The 21,190-nt window shown below is 39.2% G+C and overlaps 1 protein-coding gene across 1 annotated transcript in view; it reads right to left on the bottom strand.

Annotated features, from left to right (window-relative positions):
- Positions 1 to 21,190, bottom strand: part of JAKMIP1 (janus kinase and microtubule interacting protein 1) — a 262,665-nt gene that overhangs the window by 92,679 nt on the left and 148,796 nt on the right. The window contains exon 4 of the mRNA XM_084626863.1: positions 14,071 to 14,565. Within this exon, the coding sequence (XP_084482989.1) occupies positions 14,071 to 14,565 (495 nt within the window). The remainder of the gene's footprint in view (positions 1 to 14,070; positions 14,566 to 21,190) is intronic.

Consider the following 21,190-nt stretch of genomic DNA (forward strand, 5'->3'; position numbering starts at 1 on the left):
TAAATCCATGGGATCATTAGGGAAAAAAAACCCCAAATTAAGTCATATCATATGTAACATTTCTTTATCCCAATCCTACGTTAGGAGTGCATCAACCTTAAATAGTCAAGTGCTCAAAAGTCAGGAAATGCCAGAATTAAGGCTGTCCTAGCAATTGTAACTCTGGTGCTTGTATGTTTGCACTGCAATAAATTCTTTATTACATGATCACAGACTATTTGTTTTCTTAGGGATTCTTGCCTTACTCAGTTCCAGTGAATGAGGCAAGACTATGCACTGACTCAGGCTGGTACCTTGCTTCGGGCACTGTAGAAGTTGGACCCTGTGAAGCAAATGAAGGCATGATCCACGGTAAGAGGAAGGACAAGCTGCTTGTTAAGAAACTAGACTGGTCCCAGAAGATCTGAATTCTACCACCACCTCTGCCACAGATTTCCTAAAGGACTCTGGGTAAGTCACTTAATTGTTCTGTGCCTCAGTTTACCCACCTCACTAAATGCCTGAGGACAAATTAATTAATGTTTGTGAGGTTCTCAGCTATTACGGTGATGAGTGCAAAAAGGAAAGGTTCTCAAAAAAGAAAAAATTCTTATTCATGGAACGATTTGTATGATGTGTACTCTTTGAAGCATGGGGCTACAATGAACAACAATAAAAAAAAATATTGAACAGCTGCCTCATTCACTGAGCACCATCCATCAAGTGCACTGAACCAGCCAGGGGTCCTTTGGGAAAATAATATCTGATCATGGAACTAAACACTGTGGGCAAAATTTTGCTTTCAGTTACACAGGTGCTGTTCCCATTGAACCCAATGAGAGCCACTCCCATGCAACGGAAAACAGAATCAGGCCCTGTAACATAATGCATACGCATAAGGAGGAAGAATTAAAGTTGCATGGAAAGCCTTAATTTTAGCAACTGCTATCTTCTGGGCGCTTCACTTTACAACCCTAATGTTCTTTTAATTTAAATTTTAAATGGAATTTCGTAGCTGTTAAAAAAAAAATGAAGAGACATTTCAGCATGTGTTGCTATTTGCTAAACAGCAGCAGAATGCTCTGTTCTATGTAATACATACAATCATTGAGGAAGAAACTCAAGCCCTGGTCTTTTTTCCATGTACAGCTTCACAAATCATATTCCACAAGCCCATACATATTAAAACTGAAGTTCCATGAAGCAAGAGATGTTTTATGGTGTGTGGTGAGGGGCCAGCGGGAGGGGTGTTAAGCAGAAAAACTGCTTCCCTCCAGCCCTCTCTTTTTCCATGCTTAAAAACAGAATCTATTTTGGTGAAACTTTCAAGCAAAAAAATCACATTTCAGGCAAAAAAGTTAAACCTTAAGAAAGTTATAAGAAACTGAAATGACCCCTTTGACTGGAAATGTATGGGCAACCTTACTAAAGGCTTTGCTCCACCTATTTTTTAATACACACATCTATACACACACACACATCTTGTAATGCATGTTTCATTACAGCCACAAAGAGAGAGAAGAGGAAGTTTTGAAGCAACCTTGCACAGTTAATTCAATACCTAAAGATAAACAGAACAGTGGCACAGTTGCAGTTAGACACCCATCTGTCTTATGTTGTTATGAGCAACAGTATCTCCAGGTTGAAAAAGAAACATATCTGAAGATGGAATAATAGAAGAGTAACTGTTGTTATCTTGGAAGGTTTTAGACAGACAAATTGCATCTTTTAATGGTGAAGGAATATTGTGTCTATTTATTGGGTGAATCTGTATTAAGAAAAACATTTAAATATGCATTTTGTATCCAACTCTCTTCTCTTGGATCCTTTTATTTCTATCTTTACTAAGAGAGAGTTATGAAATATCTGATGCAGTATATTCTTTAATGACAGAGGTTAATCCTATTTCAGCAGTTTAGGCCAAAATTCAATTCCCCCCTTCCCTCAAATGAAAAGTTTCACCTTTCATCTGTCCAACATAACTAATGCAATCTAGCTGCTTCCTCACTTTCACAGCCTCAACCTGTCCCCACCACTGCCTCAGGATTTCTGCCTTCCTTCCACCCTGACCAAAAAGCAGCAGACTTCTCCATTTTTACTTGTCCCCCCATTATATACAAAGACTAATGCATTGCCAGAGGGACTACAGTACATTCAGTCTAACATAGCCTATAGCCTTGTGGAAAAAAAGTTAAGTGTTGCCCTCTGATATTGCATACAGTAGTCTAGATCTTGGCTACATGAGCACACATACAAGTCATGTACAAGTGTGCACAGCCAATACTTAGTATAAAATAGACCAATCCTCTAGCTACTCTGACATAAATCAGCTGATAAAAGCCTCTGGGAGCCCAAACTGTATCCATCGGTTTTGCTTAGGTGTGGTCTTGACACTCCCATCTCCTCTAGCAGTAGCAGAGGGCTGGGCATGCCAACTCTATGGCACTGGAGGATCCCCCTTTGCACAGAAGTGGTCTTGCCAGAGCTGGTCACACTGAATTTACAGGCAGAATGTGCTGGCAGCGTGGTGCAGGTTTTATTTAATAGGGAAAAAAGGAACATGTTCCAGTATTAAAGTGACTTAATTATAATGAATTAATCTCTTTGGATACTTTGTTAGGTACTATGCTAATTAAACACACAAGCATTTTGACAAAGTGCTTGATTCTTTATACCTATCTTACATGAGTGTAGCACTATTCGCTTTAATAGACTTACTGCTGATGTATGCTCATTCAAATGAGTAAGCATCATCTCTCCTCCCCGCGAGAAAATACCTGCAATGCTTGAGCATTTGAGCCACAATCTGTGGTTCCATTACAGTAACATTCATGCACCATAAGGGATTCTGAATTTGGTTGCATTACATGACCGACAAGATTCTTTCCAAACTGGGTAGTTAGGTTTTGAGCTCAAAAAGACACTTTTTCAGTTTGGCAGATCAAGCATGATGCCTGTAATTAAGCCACATAACAGGATGATATAGGCACTCGCCATTGCTCACATTCCAATAGCATTCGAAGGCTTTAGACAATTCTAATCTTTTCGTTTACATAAGTGTACAGCGCACTTGCACATAACGGATGTAGGGGGAAGAGGTGGGGCATCACCGGATTCAAACTGGTTTGAAATTACTCATTTTGATTATAACTATAATCTACTACACACCCTGACCCCCAAAGTAGTGTTATGGGGAAAAGTGGGGTCACCCACCAGTGGCTGCAGAGGTATATCAGTGCAAAATCACAGCATAGGGTATTCCAATGTAATTTTAGAGTAAATATTGTGCAGTTGGTTAAAATTACAATTTTCTAAAATATCATTTCTAATTTATATTTAAAGTACGTTTGTTGCATTGTCAAATGGTTAGTTATTAAATATAGCAATTACTTTTATCATTTTGGTGAGGAGATGGCATTAGTAGTCTGTGTCAACATCAAAACCGGCTTTCTAAGAACAGGTATTTTCCCCCAACCACTGGGAGAAACAACCAGAAACGAATGTTTCATAGAATCATAGAATATCAGGGTTGGAAGGGACCTCAGGAGGTCATCTAGTCCAACCCCCTGCTCAAAAGCAGGACCCATCTCCAATTAAATCATCCCAGCCAGGGCTTTGTCAAGCCTGACCTTAAAAACTTCAAAGGAAGGAGATTCCACCACCTCCCTAGGCAACGCATTCCACTGTTTCACCACCCTCCTAGTGAAAAAGTTTTTCCTAATATCCAATCTAAACCTCCCCCACTGCAACTTGAGACCATTACTCCTTGTCCTGTCCTCTTCCACCACTGAGAATAGTCTAGAACCGTCCTCTCTGGAACCACCTCTCAGGTAGTTGAAAGCAGCTATCAAATCCCCCCTCATTCTTCTCTTCCGCAGACTAAACAATCCCAGTTCCCTCAGCCTCTCCTCATAAGTCATGTGTTCCAGACCCCTAATCATTTTTGTTGCCCTTTGCTGGACTCTCTCCAATTTATCTACATCCTTCTTGTAGTGTGGGGCCCAAAACTGAACACAGTACTCCAGATGAGGCCTCACCAATGTCGAATAGAGGGGGACGATCACGTCCCTCGATCTGCTCGCTATGCCCCAACTTATACATCCCAAAATGCCATTGGCCTTCTTGGCAACAAGGGCACACTGCTGACTCATATCCAGCTTCTCGTCCACTGTCACTCCTAGGTCCTTTTCTGCAGAACTGCTGTCTAGCCATTCAGTCCCTAGTCTGTAGCTGTGCATTGGGTTCTTCCGTCCTAAGTGCAGGGCCCTGCACTTATCCTTATTGAACCTCATCAGATTTCTTTTGGCCCAATCCTCCAATTTGTCTAGGTCCCTCTGTATCCTATCCCTGCCCTCCAGCGTATCTACCACTCCTCCCAGTTTAGTATCATCTGCAAATTTGCTGAGAGTGCAATCCACACCATCCTCCAGATCATTTATGAAGATATTGAACAAAACCGACAATATGCATCTTTCAAACATGAATGAGACTCAATACAACCATGCTGAAGAAGAAGATCTCCTTTGGCAAATATCTCATACTTGCATGGATAACAATAAGATTAAGAAAGAGACCTTTAAAAGAGGAACTTTGGCCTCTCAAAGTTGAAAGAAATTACCAGGGAATCAAAAGCTAGATTTACCAAGACAGTAACATGCTCAGTTTTTCAAAGTGGAAAAGGCCAGGTGCTGCACTGCCAAGTATAGGATCTTCCTCTCTACTCATCCATCTCAAAGCAATCTCCAAGCCAACTGTAGAACAGAATATACAGTGCTTTTCCCAGAAGCCAAATGTTTCTCGACATTACATCCTTGAGATTAAGAATAAGGATACCTTGACAGTGAGACAGATTAGTTGCTGGACAAGACTACCAAAGAAGGGAGGTGAATTTCAGATAAAACATTTAAAGAAGGAATTAATAAAGAACAATGTCCTTTATGCTGCAAGGGAACAGCTTAGAGGACCTAAATGGTCTCTGTCAGCTCTGCCATCTATGATTCTATAAATACTAGTTGTGAACACAAAATATGGAGTGGGGAAGTGAACTGGGCAATGACTGTAGAAACAGACATTCTCTACAGTAGATGTATTCAAAGCATGTTTTGTTGCTAATACAAATAAGAGCATCTAATGCCAAGATCTAGGAACAGTAAAAAATGAACAAAGAGTTACGTTTTTAAAAGTGCCCAAAAGTCCCTTTGTGACTTGAATGCCAAGTCATGCAGTGATTTAAATTTCTTTTTTAACCAACATTTTACTAACCCTCACCCCCCTTTTTTTTTAAGATATGATATAAGCTATAATGCTTTAAGAGCATACATTCGGACACGTTTTGTAGAAACTTCCTGATGAGTAGGTTATTCCACAAGTGTTCATTACAAGGATTCTTGCATATTTCTTTGAAGCAACTGGTACTGGCAACTGTCAAAAACAGGATAGTGACTAAAAGATGGACCACTGCTCCAATATATTATGGCAATTCTTATGTTCACTGAGAAAGATGTCCAAAGTTAGAAAAACCAAAACTACTATTTATCATGGCAGGGAAAAATGAAATGGGGTAGGAAGAACAACTATAACTTTTAAAACTAACAGCGTTCTATCTAGATTCCCTGGCTTAAAATACTTCATTCTAAGGACTTCACTCATTACTTCATTCATTTTTGTTACGAAAGAAGTATAAAGAATTACATACTTTGTAAAGAGATATGAAAGATGAGTCACATTTCAGGCCTACCAGCCTTGACAATGTTATGTGTGAATGCTAAGAATAAAAAAGGGATTCTTAAGTCATAATATAGGAGCTTGCAACTGGATCTGCTGGGTTCATGGTAAAAAAATCTCATGGTGGAATGTTTTATCCTTCAGCTTCTGGGCTGAAGCGTAAAAATCTTCAGAATGTTTAGACAACTAGTAATTTCAACAATGAAATGCTGAATGAGGAAGTAAGGTCTTTGCAGAAGGTTAGTTTATCCTTGGAATGTAACTGAGACGGTCTCTGGAACAGATGGCAAGATCCACAGCAGAAGGCTACCACTTGATATGAACAGCTGTGCATGACAGAGAGACATACATGTTTAAGGGAAAGACTGTAAGAAGTACACCAGGGACTCCACTCTGCTCAGACCTGCATGACTGAATAAATCGGGGTGGATCCCCGGAACATCCCCGTTCAAACCCCCTTGTACTCCGGTACAGGAGCAAGGCACAATTGTAGCCCTTGCACTGAGAGGGACCAAAAATCTTCAGTGCAGCACTGTTGCTTCAGAGAGAGGAGAATGCCAAGAGAAGCCTCTTCCCTGCTCTTCAAAGGCAGTGGTGCAGGCTGCATGCAGGATTTGTGTGAATAGTGCACCTTGTCAAAAGGTGGTGCAGTGGCTGATGACCCCCCTATACTCCTGGAGTTTTTACAGGAACAAGGTGCCTCTATACCACCATCAGCGTGGGCAGTACCTTAAAGGTGTAATTTAACACATGTAATGTGTAGATACTGGGCTCCCTATAATCAGGGTCGCCCAGAGGATTCAAGGGATCTGGGACAAAGCAATTTTGGGGGCCCCTGCCCTGTCTCAGACCTCAGACTTCAGACATTCTCGTGGAGGCCCCTGTGGGGCCCAGGGCAAATTGCCCCACTTGCCTATAATTAGGAAACTGGAGTATTTTCTTAGAAGGCTATTTGGATGAAACACAACATTTGTTTCTGGTGGAGAGTTAATCTTTTGCTAGTGATGTTTTTGTGTTGTTTTGTTTTTAAATGAAAGATAGTTACCTGAGAGCTCAGAAGGGGAAAAGATTTCTCTGAACACACTATCAATCTAGAAGCGTTTTATCCCTTTAAGAAACTGGACAGAACTCAAAAGTTTCTAAACTGACTCTGATTACCTGTGCAACAAATATGCATGTTATTATTCTGAGTTGTTACAGACAGGCGCAGTAATCTCTGTTAGAGCTGTGTGGAGAATGGCAGTTCCCTTTCAGGAAGGATTTTCAGATTTTGAAATTTAGCTTCATTACAAAATGGAATGAAAATTGAAAATATTGAAATTTGCCACAGAGCAAAATTCCACATTTTTATTTATTTGTTTCAAGTAACTGAAAGGTTTCATTTTGACAAAATCAAAAAGTTTCATTTCAATTTATACTTTCTTATGTGTACAAGTTTGTATTATCATGTATAACAGAATACAAACTAAGAAAATAAAAACAAAAAGTCATTTCAAAACACGAATTTGAATTTTTTTGTTCTGACAATGTAAAAAAGGGACGTTGCAACACTGTTGGAACTTCTTCCCTCCTCTTTCATCTAAATGAAATTCCAGAAAAATCTACTTGATTTTGCAACGCATTTAGGTTTTGACAAAACTACAGATTCTAATGCAGTAAGGTTCTGCCAAAGTTTCTCTGGCCAGCTCTACTCTCTGTGAAGGCGCTGAAGTGGAAGTTCTTTCTAATTCATATAATTACATCTTTTGGACTTGGAGGTAATAAGGATATTTAATAATTGTCCATCTAGCTTCAAAGGCACACAGCTGATCAATGCTGCTCTTGAAAAGAAGTATTTCTGCTCTGATTCAGTTCACAGCAGCAAGGATTTCTTTTTTCCCTTACCAGGATGAAGGTGAAGTAATATCACATTACAGTTCAACCAATTATGTGAGGCTATCACAATGTATGGTTATACAGTAGCAACAAACAATCCTAATTCATTTCACGTTCAATATTCCAATCTTTGTAAATATGGGCTTGATCCTGTGTCCAGTGAAGTTAACAGGAGCTTTGCCACTGATTCAATGGATGGACAATCAAGCCCCATGGGCTCAACCTTACTCTCATCAAAATCAATGAGTCTTTCCATTTACTTTATGCAGAGCTGTTTTCGGGACTTGATAATTAGTAGGACTACATGAACATAATACTCACCAAGTTTGTGCATGTGAAAGGATTGTAAGCTCTGACTTTATAAGGGCTTTTCTATTAAAGAATTACATTACCTATCCAATAAGGATAAGTGCAGGGTCCTGCACCTAGGACGGAAGAACCCAATGCACAGCTACAGACTAGGGACCGAATGGCTAGGCAGCAGTTCTGCGGAAAAGGACCTAGGGGTGACAGTGGACGAGAAGCTGGATATGAGTCAGCAGTGTGCCCTTGTGGCCAAGAAGGCCAATGGCATTTTGGGATGTATAAGTAGGGGCATAGCGAGCAGATCGAGGGACGTGATCGTTCCCCTCTATTCGACATTGGTGAGGCCTCATCTGGAGTACTGTGTTCAGTTTTGGGCCCCACACTACAAGAAGGATGTGGATAAATTGGAGAGAGTCCAGCGAAGGGCAACAAAAATGATTAGGGGTCTGGAACACATGACTTATGAGGAGAGGCTGAGGGAGCTGGGATTGTTTAGCCTGCAGAAGAGAAGAATGAGGGGGGATTTGATAGCTGCTTTCAACTACCTGAAAGGGGGTTCCAAAGAGGATGGCTCTAGACTGTTCTCAATGGTAGCAGATGACAGAACGAGGAGTAATGGTCTCAAGTTGCAGTGGGGGAGGTTTAGATTGGATATTAGGAAAAACTTTTTGACTAAGAGGGTGGTGAAACACTGGAATGCGTTACCTAGGGAGGTGGTAGAATCTCCTTCCTTAGAGGTTTTTAAGGTCAGGCTTGACAAAGCCCTGGCTGGGATGATTTAACTGGGAATTGGTCCTGCTTTGAGCAGGGGGTTGGACTAGATGACCTTCTGGGGTCCCTTCCAACCCTGATATTCTATGATTCTATCCAAAACAAACTAAAGTCTAGTTACCTTCAGCACATAACAGAAACAAAATGAACATTCATTCATTAACACATACACACACGTAAACATGAACTGTGTGCCTAACTTGTCCCAAATTTTATGCATATTACTGCATAAAGTGAAACTGACCAATACTTCAGCTTCCCTCTTACTAAAATAATACAGCAAATGAACAGAGTGCAAAATGAGTGACCAAATCAATTTAATGCATTTGTAATGACTATCCTTTGCATTATTTTCCACAGGAAGCAGCATTAAGCATCCACTGTGTATTTTAACACAAAGAGGTTTGCTCTGTCTAATAAGGGTCCTGCTGGTAGCTGTATCTTCAGAGTCACAAAATGAATGAAATTTTATTTGTTCTTTTCAACAAATACAAGAATGGTAATCTCCTTTCACTTTTATACAGTCAACAAAAATGGTTTGTATTGTGCTACAAAACACACCAAGTGTCTGGTTGTAGTGGCTTAAAAGGATTTAATAGAAAATGTGTAAGCTTTAGGTGATACTCAAGTAAGAGCAACTAAGATATATGTTTTAAAAATTAATAATTTAAAAGTTTAGATTGAGTAAAACATTAAACACTAATTTTAGTAAAATCTACTCTATAAGCAATTCAGTAAACAGAACATTTTGTCTTCAGTGTTAATCTGAGTTCTATTAAGTTTCTCCAGTACCAATCCAAGATGTAGGTGTGTGCAATGATGGATAGAGGAAAATCTCCTTAGAAATGTGGCTGTTAATACAGAGCTCAATCTGGAAATTAAATTTGTAATTTTTTCCTCTAACATGCTGGTGGCCTTCTCTCTGGTGTAGCTTTTGATAAATGTAGGGTGCAAATTGCACAAGTCACTAATAACAGGTTCTTTACTCAGGCAACTACATACATTTATTATGGGAGATGAGATTGGTGAATTGTATAGAAACATGAGGACTTTATTTAGTACTTAGAATATACAAGTAAAATAGAACTCAGAGAAAAATAAAATAAAGCAAGATAAATATAAACAAACAACCCCCTACGCTGTGCATACTCACAGCCTTATGGAGACCCTTAGAAGTGAAAAGGGGAAGTACGTGGAGAGCAGTATGAGTGGGCTTGACAGTACAAAGACTTTTGCCATTCTGTCATCCCTAATGTCCCAACTAAAGGTTAATCAAACACCACATCTTATATCCCCTTTTCCTGACCACGCATGTCTGGGGATCATATTTATATTGTTTTCTGGCCTTTAGTCCATGTACGGCTGTCTGGGAAACCGTAACTGGGTTCCAATTGTTGACATCAAGCATGTGCATAAATACCTTTCCCAATATTTCTAGTGTATCAGTGTGGTTAAATTCACGATTACACATACTAAAATCCACCTAAATCTGTTGTTTTGTCTTTCTGAGCTGTACTTGTTTATCAACAGCTACATATTGCAAAAACTCCTACAAACCTTATGACACTAGGTAAAATACTTATGCTAATTTATGCTAACTGCCAGTCCTTGCTAAACCTCATGATAACCATTATAACATTACTGGGCCTTAATTAAGCTTATTGTAAAGCCTATTTTGTTTTATTGTGTTCTCCTTCTTTCATTATAGCGTTTCTTAAGCAGCTTAATTTAGTCTAACATATAGATTACCATTTATTCGCAGGTATGTACCTCCCAAGATCAGGTCAATGTCCAAAGGTCAACACTGGTAAAGGGCACCTTTTGATTTTCAGCATAGACTGACATTTTCAAACACGCATGTACAAAAGTTTACAGACACTTTTGCTTTAACTTAGATATGCAAAACTTCCAATGCACACACGCACACTGGGGTTACGCATGTAGGTGCATGCATGCCTCCACAACCCTGATTTGCAACTACAATTCAGAGGATTTCCACATTGAAGCTGCATATACACAAAAGTGCAAACGTGGCTTTGCGCACATCTGATTGAAAATCCGAGCCATAGTCTACAGTTCCAGAGAAGGCAGCTTGTATTTTTCACTTTACTAAAGATGTCTGACAGCTGAGCTATGTAAAAAAATTTTTATTTCTAATTTTAATTATTTGGATGTTGTTCACATACTTCGGTGACTGGGAAAATATAAGTACTTAGATATATGAGATAATGTAGACTAGGGATATAATACAGTATTAGGTTACAATTTTTAAAATACCATTTTAAATTGTTACAAATACATACATTCCAATACAGCTGATTTTCTTATTACTATTCATGTTGTCTCCTCATCGTATTTCTCTCTGCTCAGGCAATGAAAAAACATTCCAGTTTCATCTCTCCAGTTTGTTTCTAGTAAATTTCATTTTCAGGTTCTCATACATTAGCTAAGATGAGCTGCAGTGTTTAGATTCCACATTTTGCAAGAGAATGTCTGCTTTTTAAAAACAGTTTCCATAGGAATTTTTTTTAAATAATGAAAACATTTCTATTGCTTGTGTCAATTATTTGAATAGCACTGATATATGAGCAAAACTTTTATAAAGAATTTATTTTAAAATATTATTTTATGACTGTACTTTTTATAGGTCAGTAGGAGTCTACAGAAGCATTGCTTATGTTAATTTAATTTTAATATCTGTACATATATGAAAGCTCATTATCCAGTTTTCAAAGCTCATTTTCAACAGCTTGCAAGGTTCACACCTTCAATAAAAAATGAATACAACTTTATTTTATTGTATGTACAGTCTACTTGTTTTCAAATAGCCAACATGATCGACAGACAATGCGTGGATATTGTCTTATCTTCCTTCATATTAGTTTTCTTGGTTGCAAATAAGAGAAGCCAAATGCTTGGACTGAAATTACTTGAGGGTGTCAAAAATCAGTCTTGAAAACTGGAAGTGAGTCTCAGCAATAACTATGGAGAGACTAGCTTTTTACCATATATGAGAAAACCCTCATCAAGATAAAGCATGTATTTGTCCAGTACCTTGTTACATTTAAATGACTATAAGGCAGTCAGATTTTGAATCCTGAGTTTGATCCTTTACTCTCAGGCCAATCCTGGCCCTAAGGCATTGGGTGAGCCTTATTAGAGTGCAGTGCTCTGTACTGTTGCTAAACAGCAAGACATGAAAGCAAACAGTGCACAAACTGAATCTCATTTTCAGACCTGGGCTGACATTATTGATGCTTGTGCAGAAAAAGGGAAATAAATGAAATATCCTCCCACACCCAAATCAGATTTATGACCTTCATTGGAAAGGCAGGCAAACATTCTTTTTTGCCAAATGGAAGAAGGGAAAGGCATTTGGGGCGCCTCCAAAGTTAGGAGGAAGTATTACAATGAAAAGAAAAATATTTCACCCCCAACCATGAGCTGCTATTTAAACTAAAAACTGAAGCAAGACTATGGAACTAACCCCATTCAGAACACCTAACCAATTTCATATCATGTTGAGACTCTGCCAAGTATTTAAGAAAGGCCACTAATTCCTGTTTTGTCTTGTTTTATATACGTCAGTGGAGCTTATCCAACTGATTTTGTGCTAGTAAAAATTCTGGCCTAATTGTAATTCAGTAACAAGATGTTTTCAGTTGTTGGCAACCTGAGCAAGATGGACTAGGTATTCTGTTTGCAGAACCTTAACTACCATGAGGCTGGAAAGGTATCTTATGGCTCTCACTCAGAGAAGACCAAGAGGCTCCATCAGTTGTGGGTGGGGCTTACTGTAGTTATGTTATAAATGACACATATGAGTAATGTTGCAGGCTTTTGCCATTTCTATAATCATTTTCAGGTCATCATTGTTCCGACAGCCCTGCAGGAACACTGACTCTGCTTCTGTTCTATTACTGTTCTGCCTATTTAAAACTTGTTCTTCTAACAGTAAAAAAGGACACTGCCAAGGATGTTAGATGTAAAATTGTTTTATTCTGAGGGAGTGTGCACATGCACACTGTAGTCTTGTGCTGTGTCCTCCCTCCCCTAGCACTATTTAGCTGCTTTCTTCCAAGCAAGGATACAGAAATCAAAAAGAACCTTGTGCTCTCATGGAGACTGAGTATGCAAGTTCTATGTATTATGTCATGTGATCACTTCGAATAATTTGGACTTCAACTCCTGTACTTTGTAGCCCTGTTTTTAGGATTGCCAGATTTTAAGGGACTGGGAAAGAAGTATGACAGGGTAATTATGCTCACTAAAGTCTAAGGCCGGACAACCTTTAGAGGATTCTTAGTAAGTTGTAGCACCCAATAGCCTGTCAATAATCAATTGACTTAAGGGACAAAGTAACTGCAGGAGTGGGAGTGTGTGTGTGTGTGTGCATAGAATGACTAACCTGTTCTTGTTCTGTACTCCATTCAAGTTCTGGTCCTGTCACAAGATCAAATAAAGGATTTCCTTAACATTAAAGGAGAGACTATTCCTCTTTTATAATTTATCTTGCATGGTATTTGCATTCTTATTACCATACTGAAAGTTAATTCATTTTAGTAACCAAATCTCAACACTCCATACATGGAAAATCCCATGATGCCAAACAGAACGGCCTTTTCATTATATATTACTGTAAGTCTACTATTGTGTCGTAATTTGCCCAAACATGGCAGTATCACTAGTGTAAAATGTAGTGGTTTGGATCAGTACGGTTGGATACACGGTTTTACTTCTGTTTTGTTCATAAGGGGAAGGCTGCTGTCTATGGTGAACCTTATAATGGAGGAAAAGCTCTGTTACCCTGGGCCCACACTAACACCTCTGCCCTTTAAAGGAGTATCAAGAACAAGTGACAAGGGGCAATGATCCTTGTTACTTCAAGAAAGTGATTGATATGGGCAATACTTTGTAAGCAGAAGGAACTATCTTCTCTTCACTCTGCCAGAGCGGTTCCCACAAGGACAGACTGCTGCAGCACGTATGCTGGATCTGAAATAGCTAGCACGTCCATCACAGAAAGGGCATCTCTGCTCTGCAGAGTGAACACATCTTGAATCCTTCAATAGAGAAGGTCTTGTAAGGAAAGGAATTTCAGGCAAAGAGGAAGAGAAAACTACCCAATAACTTGGATCTCTTGAGTGGAAACACACGGCAGGGGTTTGGTACTTCAACTCTCTTTATGTGACAGGATGTAATGCTGTAGACTGGGGTGTGGTGAGTGGATTGGGGTGGAGCCAACACTCCTCTGTGCTGCAGGAAAAGAAAGAAGTGGGAATAGGGTGTGTATTATCCAAACAACGAACGATTAAATATGCTTCAAACCAGACTCCAATCTCTTTCGTGGGCAGCGCAATAATGTTCTAATAGCTGCTGTAAACTGAAATATAATTATTGTTTAATTAAGCTTACCAGCCTGCGGATATCCCTCTCACATTCACGCTTTATTCTATTAACCTCATCTTGATGGGACTGATAAGCCATGCGCAGATCAGCAGCCTTCATTTTATCTGCCTGCATAATATTGTTCAAAGCTTCTTCAAGCTGCTTTTTACCAGACTTCAGCTCTAATATCTCCTGCTGCACCTTTATGCGTTCGCAATCAAATGCTTTCCGAGCTTCTTCCCTGGCTTCGTTTAGCAATGCGGTTTTCACTTTGTCGGCTGCCCCATCCCGCAGCACGTTCACCGTAGACTGCAAGCGTTGAATTTCACTCTCTTTTATTTTTACCATACGAGCTACTTCCTGCTCATGTTGCCGGATAAGCAGCTCCCTGACAGCCTGGAGTTCCTTCATTTTCTCCTCATGGAGTTTAGCCTTCAGGTCAGAGATGTAGGCAGTGTGCTTGTGCTGCTCCTGCTCTCTTTCTTGTTTGACTTCCTGGATTCTCTCTCTCAGTTTACCCACCTGGAACATAATAAATAAAACTTGGTTTAACATGACTGCTCATGATGCTGTCTCTCCAAAACATACCATCCCAGGTGCCCTTGCTATAAAATGGAAAGACTAGATCTGAGCACCTCAAACTCAGGGAAAGTTTGCATCTGGATCCAAACATTGTAGTTTGGGCCTCTCTCCAGCCAAAATCTAATATATTTTCAGCCTTGGGAAACTGGCATATTTTCCTTTAACCTGTAAAATGGACGAGAGATTTTCCAGGGTTTTTAGCAATCCACTAGGGGGGCACTCTACTGGCTGATCATTTCTTGCTGTTAGAAGGCATGGCAAGATATGACTCAGGAAAAGTGAATCCTGTTTTCTCCTGACTCCCTCCACTAAAATCTATTGCCAGAGTCTATTTTCTTGATGTGACCCAATCACCGCAAGCTGCCAGTTCTTGACTGCTCCCTTGGGGCTGGAACCAGATTAGAGAGATGGGTCAGATGGGGAGAGTGGAGAGTGGGAGATGGGTGCTGGAATTATGGAGAATTAGGAAGCCTCTTTGTTTGTGGGGGGGAAGTCAGGAAGCATTCCAGTGCTTGACGGAGTGGTGGATAACTTATTTGCTTTTTCTATGGTGTGTATATTGTTTCAGAGTTTAAAAACCCTTAGACTAATTTATCCTCACAATACTCTTATTCTGTTGAGAAATATTATGCTCATTTTATAGGTAGGAAGCTGAGGCGCAGAGAGATTAAATGACTTGCCTAAATTCACACAGGAAGCCTGACAGAGCAGGGAATTGAACCCAGAACTCCTGAGTTTTGGTCCATTGCTTTAACTACAAGACCCCCATTCCTCATCTTACGGCTAAGGGGGTGAGAAATAATCTCTCGATCAAGGGATGAAGAAAGGAGCAGCAACTAGAAAGGAGGAAAGGCTCCTGTTGGTAGGGTGAGATTTCGGAGGTAAAAGCTGAAGACTAGGACCTACATTTTCGTTTACTAATTTTGAGACACCCACCTTAAAGAGGCCTCATTTTCAGAGGCCTGGTACTCACAGCTTTTTGAAAATAAGGCCCCTTCAAGGTGTTTCAGATTGGGCACCTAAAAACTGAGGCATCGAAAAGCACTAGAAACTTTTTAAAATGTAGGCCAAGGTTTGTAAGGGTTAAAAGCAGTATTATAATCTATTATATCAACGCACACTGTGATGAAACCTCATTATAATGACACTCAGCAGGTTGCATGAACAGTGATGCTTTTTCTATGTGGAATTTATACACTAATTCAGAAAAAAAGTCCAGAGGTAAGTTTGCTTCCCCTACAGAAGTTTATTTGGCCCAGTATAAAATATTCCAACATGATCACTGTCAGTAACACACTCCTGCCATCTCCATCACAATGAATGCCACAACATAGGCATGGCATATGATTCTGTAATCTAACACAAAGTCACAGAGCAGCAGAGAATGCAAAGACCTGTGCTCCTGAATGACACTATAAACATGCATACGACATGGTGCTTCTGCTAGAATGAGGTTATTGCACAGCAGGGGAACGAAAACCTAACGCTGAAAGTGAGTAAAATACTATTAATGGAATAAACACTGATCATGACTGCTGTACCCAAAGGCAGGCATGCAATAAAGTTCTAAACCAGGTACGTTAGAGAAGGATTTTACTGCACCAACACTATCATCTTACACCAAGAACCTGCGTAATAGATGCAAAAAGAAAAGAATATTGCCCTAGAATAATATATCTCATTATTGGGAATAGATCACATATCTTGGTCTACCCCAATTACGTTTTATCCATATGTAATTGTATCTTCAAAAGCCGATAGGGATGATATTTAATTCCAAGACTGTAATCAACAAGTCCAGTTTTCAAACTTCCATGCTTATGTGAGGCCACCTAGTTTTGCATGTGGGCTTAAAATAAACCTCAGACCTCAGATTAGGTATTCATCCACCTATCCACGAATCTAAATGGCCAAAGGTAGAAATAAAGACTGATTTAGGCATCCAAATTTGACAACTGGGACTAATCCCACACTGATTTAAATATATCACAGCTATTATTTTAGGGATGGAAAAAGAAAGTTCATGGAATCTTGTTAAAACAAAAGAAAGAAAACCTACACTGTCCCATGGATAAATCAGTTGCAACAATTTCTCAAGACATACAGTAGTTAAAATCAGTCTTATTCATATATTGTAGGTGAAGGGTAGTTTTTAACCTAAAGTAGTCCTGTGTGTGGTGGCTTCCAAGAGAATTTATTAACAACTGAGAAATTTATCTTGAAATACATTTTTCCAAACAGAATTTACCCTTAAATGACTAAGCAGAGAGGAAGCCAGGCTGGCTTAGCTTATTTTAGCCAGCAGAAGAAGCAAGGAGGGCCAAAATTACTTAGGAGCCTACATCCCATTTTCAAAAATACCTTTTGGATTTAGTGGCCTAAGTCTCATGGGGAAATTGTTTTTTTTTAATTCAAGAGACAGTACCATGTATGCATGGACCCATGTACTATAACCTGAAGCTGACAAATTTGTCAAGACATCAGCAGCTAATAAAAAAGGGTATTTTTCACCCTGCACATCACTGATTTGAACATCTACTCTACTGGCCTTTGTAAATTAAATCTTTAGCCTATGCATGTAGATACAATAATGATACCAAAGCAATAACTAGATTTTCGGCAAAAGAATGCTAAAGGTCATTCTTCCTTGCCTGTCTTATACATTTTTATGTTAATCTGTATATGTTTAGGTTTGGACAATGTCTGAAAGAAACATTTTCTTTAACCCACAGACTACACACTTGAAGAATATGTGATTTCAGTTTTGTTTCCCTTTACAAGCCATTTGCACATGTGAAAGACAAAATAAATCAATATAACCATTGGGGTCTGTTAATTTAAAAAAGTTTTCATAGTTATCATAGCAGTCTACTTGATCAGGCACATAAGTTATATATATTGTTTTATCCTCTATAAAAATAATTAAAATCCTCACTGTGACTTGAACTATGTCTATATTTTTCTCTCGTTTTAACTTACATTTAAAGAACACTTCATTCTTGCCATAATTACCCTATACAATATATTGTCAGACTTTTAACTGAGCTACTGTCCATTAGGATGGCCAGGAACCAAGGGCATTATTGTCCTTTTAAGGTCATTTTTAAATCAAAGCAATAGCTTTCCCCAACAACTAAAATCTCCAGTCTGTATGCTTCACTACACAAAATGTGTACACCAGCTTCACTTATTTTCTGCCAGCACACGAGCGGCCTGATCCAATGCTCACTGAAGCAAACAGCAGTCTTTCCATTGACTACAGCAGACACTGGCTCAGGCTCTAAATGTGAATCACGCAAACAACAGCAGAGCTCTCACAGTGACAGCAACAGCCGTCCTGGATAAACTATCACTTTAGGACAACTTTTTGGACTACCAACTTAGAATTCAATTAATATTTGTGTCATGTTCAAGGCCTACAGACAGAGAAGTTAAATAAAAACTTAAAATTTTCAGAAAGGTTGCAACATAACATTACTTTAGTTCTTAAAATCCAGAACTTTAACACATAAGAACCAGAGAGAGAGAGAACAGATTACTCACTAAGGCAGAGAGGCAAAACTCAACCCATCTTGCTCTAAACTGGATCTTTGCAGACTGACTGCTGAAATACCTAGATCACACACTTCCCTCAGAGCCCCCTAGCCTGGAAGCAGGACCAAGAAAACCTCTGAGAATTTAAGGTGATAGTGTGTAATTTTAACACCGTTTTTCATACACCACAGTTTAATACACCATAAACGAACACGGACTTTTGAAGGAATACTTTCCACTAAAACCAGGACTTGAATAGAGTGATAAACATACCGGCTTTATACTGACCACAGTTGACACAATCATCATTAAAGTCGACAACAGTTTAGAGGCTGTGGTTCACATTTCCAAACCCGATTAACGAACATTAGGTTATACGACAGACTACACAGCAGAACTAAAATCACACACTATGAAGAAAAGCTTGTACCTTTTCATAATTACTTTAGAAGCAATGCTAGCCAAATTATACTAAAGAAACCGATACTTTTAAATATTCACCAGCTTCAAAAAAATAATGAATAAAACTATTTATCATGTAATATTGTAATTTCACCCGTTTTAATGTGACTAGTCGTATTTTCAGATACAGATGGACTGCAATTTGATAACTTGTGCTGGGATCTCAGAAACATGTCTGTCTTCCCTGCAGATGAGGGACAAAGCTTATCTCTATGCTCCAGGTTATTTTTGTATTGATCCAGCTACAGGCAGATTGATCAATAAGCTTCCAACATTTTTTTCATATGGAAAAGTTTATAGCATGAGTAGATTTGAAAGGATTAGATTTTTATTGATAAAGGTTAGTAAATGTCGATTTCACTCTACACACACGAAAATATTTCCATCAATAACAACCAAACTTTACAGATAAGCAAATTAAGAAAAATGCTGCTTCAGAACTAACAGAGTTTGATTTAAGGATCTTTATTTTGTATATTTTGATATGTGATGTTGACAATTTGTGTTTTAATGGTTGTAAAGTCTCAATTTTTTGAATCTCAACATCTGCTGTCGTTAAATAAGTATTGTCCAGCCCCCCCATAATTTTCTGAAACTGAAATTTTAAATTGGTAAAAATAAAAAAATGCTTAAAACCCATACTTTTGTGGAATTGAGAGAACTTAAGTTGATAAAAATAGAAAAATGCTTAAAAATTATCAATATTATCGTGGTCTACACTATACAGTTAGGTCAACTTAAGGCAGCTTATGTTGATCTAATTATGTCAATGTACACACTACAGCCTTGTAAGTGCCATACTACACTGACATGAATCTAAGTGCCACACTACACTGACACACTAACTCCACCTCCATGAGAAGCGTAGCGCTTATGTTGGTGTAGTTAGGGCAATGCAGCATCTGTCTAGACACTGTGCTACTTACATTGGCTGTTGACTGTCTTGTCAATTTCACGTCCTGTCAATTTCACAGCGCAATCCTAGAACCTGACTGCCTTGGCTCCCCACTCCCAGCTGGGCTGCTGCCCAGAGGCTCCCTGCTCAGAAAGCTGAGAAGCCCAGATGGCTGCCCCCTGCTCCCAGCTGACAGCACAGAACTGAAAGCCTGGCTCCCAGCTTTAAAGTTTAGGGCATGTCTACACTACAGCCCTAAGTCAACCTATGTTAAGTCGACTTGCAGCCACAGCCGTGATTACTGCAGTGGCTGATATCCATCATACCCTCCTTCTGTCGATGGTGCTCGTCCTCACCAGGAGCGCTTCCACCGACTGATGAGGGAAGCGCTCCTGGTGAGGACGAGCACCATCGACAGAAGGAGGGTATGATGGATATCAGCCACTGCAGTAATCACGGCTGTGGCTGCAAGTCGACTTAACATAGGTTGACTTAGGGCTGTAGTGTAGACATGCCCTAAACTTTAAAGCCAAAACTTAGAATATATTTTACATATTTTCTATCTTTTAACATGCACCCAGAGCCTTAACATGATTTCTTACATAAAGTTTATTAATTAACCTCTAACTGTATGTAACAGGACAGGAAATATCCAATAGCCCACTAATGACTAAATCATGGGTTCTCTGAAATAAAGGAACATTTATTGAAAATAAGCTATCCTGAAAAGCTTAATACATTAAAGTATGTGAAATGCTCTGAAATGAGTAATTTTTGACTATGTTGCTGATTTATAATTAATAACATTACAAGGGTCACAATAACAATGCCAGAACAGGAATGAATTATCGTCTCTTTTTTCAACACCTGTCTCCTCTGACCCCCAAAATCAAATCAGTAAAAACTCAATCCTGCTTCCTCTAAAATCAATAACAAAATTTTCAGTGAGTTTAATGGGAGTAGGATTGCGCCCTAGCTAAACACGGCATCTTGGGCCTGACCTTGCAAATTGCTGAGCATCTCCTGTAAGCTGTTGTGAATCATCAACTCCCAATGATTCCAGATTCATGATCACACACAGGACGCTTAGCACCTGGCAGGATCGCATTGTAGTCTTTCTAACTAAAGATATCCACAATGAATAACAGTCCTTCTGTTCTATTAATGTGACATGTACTATTGTTATCTCCTTAAAAATTTTACTGTTATGCATAGTTTCATAGGGCTCTATCCAGCAAGGTGCTGAGCCCACTCATTTCCTACTGAATTAAATGTGAAAACATTCTGAAATTAACTGTGTGCTACTGGACATTCAAAGCCAAATTGCAATGCAGTTCATTTGGAATTCAACATATTGTAGGTTTGCAAGCTTGCCCTCCCTATGGAATTTAACAGGACTTAAACCAATGGGCTTCTACAGAAATGTAAGAGTTTCTATAAAAATCACTCTAAAATGCCTATACATTGCCCCTTTTTCTCACCTTTGTCCTTCCCCAGTAACCACTTTCAAAAGGTCCAGTATTGCAATAATGCTTCATTTGGGGTCCATCACTTCTACTCGGTTGCTGGCTAGCAGACATTGTTTTCAGTGCCTACATAGCAGCTACCTTGCCAATGCCAGCTTGAGGGTTGAGGCATTAAGGTGAGGATCTGAACTCTAATAAGCTGTCGCTA

The sequence above is a fragment of the Lepidochelys olivacea genome (genome assembly GCF_965140295.1).
Source record: "Lepidochelys olivacea isolate rLepOli2 genome assembly, chromosome: 4".
Classification (NCBI taxonomy): Eukaryota; Metazoa; Chordata; order Testudines; family Cheloniidae; genus Lepidochelys; species Lepidochelys olivacea.